At 33.9% G+C, this 8,251-nt stretch overlaps 1 protein-coding gene across 1 annotated transcript; it reads left to right on the forward strand.

Annotated features, from left to right (window-relative positions):
- The first annotated feature begins 254 nt into the window (after nucleotides 1-254).
- LOC127854121 (hemicentin-1-like) lies at nucleotides 255-7,805 on the forward strand. Its single transcript, XM_052389125.1, has 12 exons — nucleotides 255-320; nucleotides 425-736; nucleotides 2,303-2,602; nucleotides 3,645-3,941; nucleotides 4,170-4,442; nucleotides 4,615-4,923; nucleotides 5,015-5,308; nucleotides 5,416-5,703; nucleotides 5,852-6,154; nucleotides 6,246-6,563; nucleotides 7,289-7,578; nucleotides 7,698-7,805. The coding sequence occupies exons 1-10, from the start codon at nucleotides 260-262 to the stop codon at nucleotides 6,416-6,418; spliced, it is 2,610 nt and encodes an 869-aa protein (XP_052245085.1). The 5' UTR covers nucleotides 255-259; the 3' UTR covers nucleotides 6,419-6,563; nucleotides 7,289-7,578; nucleotides 7,698-7,805.
- The last annotated feature ends 446 nt before the right edge of the window (nucleotides 7,806-8,251 follow it).

Below are 8,251 nucleotides of genomic sequence, written 5' to 3' on the forward strand. Positions count from 1 at the left end.
TGAAATAACAAATCATGGTGTGCAATATTCTAGCATATCAATGACTTCATTGTGATAGCCCGGTAAACAGATAATACCAATTATGATTGCAACAAATTAGTTTGTGAGATTTAACACCTATTTGAAGAAACAATGAACACAAGACAAATGAAACTTGTAACTGTTCCTACAAAACACTATCTGTACAAAAATACCCATCGTAACAGGGGTAAACTTATCACTACAAATACGTATTTAGTGTATGACACAAACATTAAGCATGGCTCTTCCTTATTGTATACACGTGTGTACAATCTTCTTGGTTATGATTTACAGTGCAGGTATTAAATGATTTTAAACTATGATTTACACGTATTTAGTACACACTTGTATTGAAATGATAGAAGTACGTTAAAATAATTGTTCTATAATGAGTATTCCACAGATTCCTGCATGGAACAATACTCTGCGACTGGCGATGAAAACGTGCAACTATTTTTTTTTAATTTTAATTCGAATGATGGAAAAATAACATGCCATAATGAGAAGACAATCATCGGGGATTGCAATGTATTGTTCGGGATGATAACATGCTCCTTAAAACCATCAATTTCTGGCGTTTACGAAATAATTCCTAACGAGGACTTAACGTCGTTGAACATATCAATACGTTCATTCAATGAAGATATGGCTGGGGAATATAGCTGTTTTAAAAATGGCATTCAGAGTAGTACGTCTATCTGCATCAAAACAGTGGGTATGTATAGCATTAGTACATGTTAACAGACGTAAATTGATTCATTGTGTACATGCATGTCCTTTTTATTGTGTATTTATAATTTAGAAAGTAAGTTTGTTTTGTAATTAATGATGTATTACTTTGTTGATTTAGTATGGGTTAATATACCCATCTGTGTGCATGGATGTTTCTTTATGCTGTAGAACCTAAGCGCTTAGCATTTGATTGCTTGTACAATTATCTAATGGAAGCTCTCGATTTAGAGGCGCTTGGTTGATCGTGGAATGTGATGAATTAATTCCGCGTATGTCATTTGATTCACTGGTTTTATAGATGTGTAAAAATGGGTGAGTTACACAGTTCGAACATTGAATTGATATACCGGTATTTTGAGAAATTTGTTGAATAATGTTATGAGCTTAAAGCCATAGCTAAAATAATTTTAACATTTCGATGCATTCGCATTTAAATAATTGTGTTAATAATGTAAAAAAACATACATGTTTAAATTAAAAATATAAAGAAGTGAAACTCCAGCTCCTGGAGCAGTATTGCATTCTCATTATTGTTTATTACTGCACTGATTTGCTGACTTTACAGGATATTAATTGGTTAGTAATATGTTATTACCTGTTTCAAAGTAGTGGGCGGCATATTACATCTCGCAACATATGTAACTGATACAAAACCGCATTTTACAGCTACATGTATGTTTTAGCTGATCAACGGGTTAAAGGAATCTTAAAGAACAGCACGCCAACATTGTTTGGTACATTTTCAAATAACTCAACAAAACATTTTCAATAAAACTGACCCAAAGTCAAATATGCATTATGTAATGTCAAGATAATAAAATGGAATGAGATAGAATGACAAGTAAGCAATAGATGGAACGTTCATATCCAGCGTGTGGTTTGCCCACGACGTTAAAAATGCCTTTTACTTAACTTTATAAATATCATAGCACATCCGAAATTTCATGTCTAAATACAAATCCTTGTGTAGTTTAACGTATAATAAAATGATGATGGTGATTAAAGTAACATAATTTATATTAAAACTTGATTAGCAATCCAAAATGTGGTCTCTCATAATAAGATAATATGTTTGCATACACAGCAATGGCATGGAAACTTTTCCGTCCCCCTGTAGTAATGGTTGTTAAGAATCCAACAATTGAATAGAAAGGTCCAATAGACTAGTTCCTGTCCACTCATTGGGTAATCTGACATGACGTTTCTACTAAACTGTTCTTTTGTTTGTAAGCACTAAGCTTTTTATTTATTTAGTCAGACAAAACACATTTATACGGTTTATTCCTGGTAAGTGTGTGTCAAGTTTAATTTAACTCATTGTAGTTCTTTCAGCAACCGTTTATTTTAAGTAAAGGTTTGTATTGGCATCGGAGCAGGGCGCTTTTTGGAACGAACTACTTAGCCATACACATAGGATAACAGCCGAAATCAACAATATGAAGGAAAGCATCATTTAATAACCTTCCGATCAATTAAACTGTATTGCCTGGGTGCGAAAGTACCTGTTCCAATAGCTTTGAAAATTAGAAATGTTTTTGAAAATTTTCAGTGAATCTCACTTCATTGGTACTACTTCCACAGACCGACGTCTCATATCCTGTATACAAAGAACAATCTGAGTTCAAATGCACAACGTCGCCAAGTAGACCTAGTGCACGTATTCATTGGTTTGCAGCCGGACGTAACATGACTGACATGGCCATCTATACACAGAGCTCTGAAGGAGCGACCAGTATTCTTAGATATACGCCGCAGGCAATCACCAGCGAAGATTTAATATGTACAGCATATTATGTATTCAAATCAACAAATATAACAATTCAAAGGCGGACATACATGACCATTCAATGTAAGTATTTTATGTAAAATTTTACAAACAGCTTCAAAGTATGTTGTCGTATGGAACATATCAAAATGTCAAGTAAAGTGGTCATTATCGGCGATTAACCGCTAAACTAACATGATAACAGTAGTAGCCTCGGAGAACAACTTGAAAACCAGATCATTCGTTCCACTGTATTTTGTGTCAATATTCGAACTCTTCAAATTAACATTTCCATTCGACTCATAGTCATCAATTATTTCATGCATGCGTTAAATTACACTGTGAACTTTCGTACGTCCACCACATAGCTCACTTGCAATCAAACTAATTTCCAGGTTGAAAAAGTTTCATACAATTGACTCGTTTCTCTAACGTGAGTAATTTTCGGTTTACAAATCATGATATATTATTTCGATTGTATATATGTAAAATGGAAGTTTACGCCAAAAAGCAAATTTAAAGAATAATCCGAAAATGTTATTTTACAATCCATTTATAATTATGTAAGAACTTTCTCAAAGTTGTAGGTACTCATGTGCAGTCATTTTAATAACATTTATTGATTACACTTGTTAATACCCTGACATCCCAGGACAATAAACCTTTTCAACAACGTATTTTTGTATTTCCTCACAGCTGGACGTATTAATCATTTCAAAGGCAGTTACTGTAATAATATTATATAGCCGTAAAATAGACGCAGAGTAGACACTATGACATCAGAGGTACGATATAAAAACGCAGATTGATTGTGTGTGTGTTGTTCGCTGTCCCGTGACCGCTTAACAAAGGTAAAAAATGGCTTTTGGAGTGAAATATACTGGTTATGTGGCGCTAGCAGGGTTACCGTTATACTCAGTTTGAATGTATAAAATGATTTTGGTCGTTGATACTCAAGAATAACTGCTATAATCCGGTGACCGTTGTACTACGGTGACCATCAAGTCAGGTTAGACTGTGTTCTGAAAACGTGTTACTTTAGAATGATGCTTAATTGTATGAATGCATTAATAAATTAGATCGGAAATGTTTCACGCTACGTCATTTATATATCTTCTATTTTCAGACCCTGTTTCAAGGTCTATTATTTCAATAAATAACAGCAATGTTTCCGAAACAGCATTAATAAGGGAAGGAAGGTCGGCTGAGTTTAAATGCTACGCCAGTTCATATCCACCTCCACGGTACCGCTGGTTCTACCCAGGAGGTACATCGGAAGTTGCAACAGTGACAATACAATTTAACCATACTGCAACTGGTGGGAAAATGTCATGCAACGCAACAAACAACTATTATTCCCTAAATGGAACAGCAGGAACAAAGTCAACGACGTTAGATAGGATTATTAATTTGAATATTACATGTAAGCTTTTTAGCGTATTATAGAAGCAAACAAAATAGCCAAACTGTAAATCGCAAGCAGTAATAATTTTACTACACATATTACTGATTGAGTATTTGGCGCTGGTCTATGTGGATATATTGTTTAAATTATTGTAAAATATGACTGATAACGATTTTTTATCTGTTGCTTAATGCAATCAGAAGCAGTTTTATAAACGTTATATTTATTTACAAGTTTTTGTTCCAGTTCCTCCGTTATTTGTCAGCATAAAAAATATTGAAAACAATACAACTATGGCCGAAAACATTATCCGACTGGTTAAAGGAGATTCATTGCGATTAATCTGTGAAAGTGTCGCAAATCCACCGGCTACAACCCTGTGGCAAGTAAAGCATGTGAATTCTAACATTATGACGGCAATTATTATCCAAGAGGATACACAATGGACATGTGTGGCATTCAATACCATAGATGGTGTGCCTGAACGAACGAACCGAACCATATATTTCGAAGTATTATGTAAGTTAAGAATGTACAGCCGAATAATCTGCATAAAAATATATTTGTTTGCTATCTTGTCTAGTTAGAAATAACTTGATAACAAAAATATTTGTTCTCAAAGTTTATAAATGTAAAGCAAAAATTAAACGGCTTTACACTAGATTCTATATCCTCACTCTGCATGTTTTAGATGGCCCTGTCCATTTGAACCTCACGTACAACATCTTTCCAGGCCAATCCAAAAATGGCATTGTATTAAACGATGGAAATATAACTGTGATAGAAGGCAGTGCAGTGCTGTTAAAGTGTTCTGATTCAAGTTTGCCCCATTCAAAATATTTCTGGGATGATGGACTCGAAGGAAGGATTCGCAATATATCGAATATTTCACGAACAACGAAGACGAGCTTCACGTGTATGGCAAAGAATATAATGACTACCACCTTTAATGGAAATGTTACTGGAAGAAATAATATATCACTGCATCTGCATGTATTATGTATGTATAACCTTTTGAAATTCATACCACTGCTAATTGTGAGTATGAAATATATTTGTCAATATTAAAGAATGGATTGTTTGTATTATAGATGGTCCGCGCGATATGTCAGTATTATTCAATAATATGTTAGTGATCAGCCGAGTATTGCGGGTTCTCGAAGGCTGGTCATTTGGACTCTCGTGCATTGCGAATAGCCTACCAGCATCAGATATTTCATGGAAAGGCATTACAACCCAAGAAGGCGGAAATTATATATTTATTAGCAACGTAAGCATTGGGATAAATAAGATTGTTACGTGTACAGGGACAAACACCATGGTCGACAGTCTAGGACACAGTATTTCCAAATCAGAAAACCTAACAATTGAACTGGATGTTTTATGTAAGTTATCTTACAAAATGATGTGTATTTAATTATACGTAGTATATTATTCGTTTATATCAAACGGTTAACTGTGTTCGACATTGTTTCTTTTTTAAATTTTGCAGACCCGCCTATCGTTCAGCCTATTGACAAACAATATGTTGTAATCAACATGTCGCTTAATGTTGTATGCAAACTGGCAACATTCGGCAATCCACCAGAAACAAACTTCACTTGGACAAAACTGGACAGTAATCGCACATTCTTAAATACAGGCGTTATTTTAAAGATCGATCGTGTTCAGTTATCAGATGAAGGTGATTACCAATGCCAGGCAACAAATACAATGCATGCAATTGGAAACACAACAGTACAGGGATCTAGTAAATCCAAATTCTACCTCGATATTCAGTGTAAGTAAATAACAGACCAACTATGTTAAAGTATTGTACACTTAGCTGTAAAATAAGTTATATATTTTATACCTATCAAATTGTTAATTTTTAATGTAGTATAATTTCGGAATAGACCCGGAAATATGTGGATATGAAATTATTTCAGATGGGGCGAGAGTTAAACAATTTTATTCGAACACGTCAAATAGCAGAACCATTATTATCAATCAGAATCAATCAATCGAACTCTTCTGTGAAGTCGATGGTGATCCATATCCTAGTGTCTATATACTAAATGCAACAGGTGAACAACCATTAGAGCTTAACGGATCAATAGGGTCATCTAAGAATGTTACATCTCATCTTCATCGGGCAAGATGTGAATATGATGCAGGGATGTATAAATGTGTGACTAGCAATGTGCACACTTCAACTCTGCAGGAGGAGAATCTGTCTATTTTGATTCAATGCAAGTTGTGTATTCCTTTTTTTTAATAATGGGTGCTTTATTTTGTTGTTGCTTTGGCTCTAAAATAATTGCAATTATTTTCCTCTTCAAGGTTCTCCCATAGCATCTCCGTTTGCGCCCCCTGTTACAACTCTGCACAGGGCTCATAACGACACAGCTGTGCTAACGTTCACCATAAAGGCGTACCCAGAGCCAAGTGTAATCAATTTAACTTGGTTCAAGGGTGTATCTGATGGATGGGATATTCTATCTTATGACTACTAGCATTACAAGATAAGCGTTTCGCAAGACGGTTTGCATACTGAGTTAACAATAAACAATGTTCAGAAGGACGACTTTGGAACATATCGAGTGGACGTGTCGAATACAATCGGATCCGTATCTGAAGTATTTACACTACAAGCCCAAAGTTTGTTATTTTACAACATTTATTTAGATCAATTTGCGACTGTCGGTTTACTATGTAATTTATTAATGGCGTCCTTTACAGTGTGTTTTTTCTAGGTAAATTAAAAATCATTTGTAACACACTTCGTTAACATGACACTATTTTTAATCACTCACGATGTTGGTACATACACATGGTCATGATACCCATGAAATAGTTTTAACTCGACAAAGAACTTCGAGTTCACGCGTCGCTGTGTGCATTTGTGGATATTAATGTGTTTCTGAAATAGCAGTTGGTAATTTTGCTAAAAGCCAAAAACAGATCAAGTCTGCATTAAATCAGAAAATAAACAATACTAGTAGTTTAAATGATAATTAGATTTCAAACAAAAAAGGTTACGTTAATGAACAAGTTTTTATTTTGCAAATGTAAGCATATGTTAATTGTACGTATCTCTAATAATGACGTCACATTGTTTATACATTACGCTTGCTTCACCAAAACGGACTTGATATTGGTTTTCGCGTAAACAATATATTTAGAATGGAATATTTTTATCATTTAGAGTAGTTGAAATGCAAAACCTTATTTTTAATAATTCTTGTTTGAACAAAACCAAATGTAGGATATTCCGATATAAACAAACGTTTCATCATTCCAAATATTTATTTCAAGCCGGTGAATATTTCTGCAACAACCAATGCTTAGTTGTCATTTATCCATTATTCAAATAACTATTTTAGCTAAACCTGAAAGCCCTCAAGAAGTGAAAGTGGTACGAAGAGGAATTACTGAAATAGACCTCGAATGGGTACCTGGTTTTAATGGCGGATTACAACAAACGTTTATAATTAACTACACAGACACCAATCTTGAAATTGGAATGCAATACTTGTACCCGCAAATAGAACAAAGCACACACTACGTGGATTAAAGCCAGAGACCACTTACAATGTGACACTACGAGCTGAAAATATAATTGGAAACTCAAGTTGGACTGATTATATTCAAATATCGACCTTAGCCGAAATTGGTAAATTTTGATTATTGTAAAAGAAGTAAATACGATTGCAGTCTTTGCTGAATTAATTTGACAGCATTGAGTTCATAAGTCGTGTTTAATTTCCCATATTTTAACGTATATTATTCCAGACGACAAAGGATATGTTTCAAAGGCTATTGGTGGTTCTATAGGTGGTATGACAGTAACTTGTATTATCGTTGCCGTCATGATTATATTTTGGAGACGTAAGATAAAAGGTAATACATGACTATGCAAGGTATGCAGTTGTTTTTTTTGTGTTGTGAGTGTTTTTTTTTCTCTTGTTTCCTTTATTCAGCAGTATTTTGAAACGATATTTCTTATACATACAACATATATTGTGAACAAGAAAAAGGTACTTCCGCTTATAAAGTTAACAGTTCACATTAACCTTTGCAGAAAAAAACACCAAAACAACATGTGAATACGAAGACCTTGGACGAGATATGTACGTTTTTTTTGTTGCAAATTATATATTGTATTGATTTTTTAAATATATTATTAATCTAACTTTAAATAAGATCTTATCACAAACTGCTTGGATAGTCTTACTGAAAATTTACTAATTATGTGTATGTAATTATCGAGTTTTGTTTCAGAAGTAAACATGGCAATACAACCAAAGGCAGTTATGAATCGTACAGTTTTGGTAATATTTATAAAC

The sequence above is a fragment of the Dreissena polymorpha genome, chromosome 12, assembly GCF_020536995.1.
Source record: "Dreissena polymorpha isolate Duluth1 chromosome 12, UMN_Dpol_1.0, whole genome shotgun sequence".
Taxonomy (NCBI): Eukaryota; Metazoa; Mollusca; class Bivalvia; order Myida; family Dreissenidae; genus Dreissena; species Dreissena polymorpha.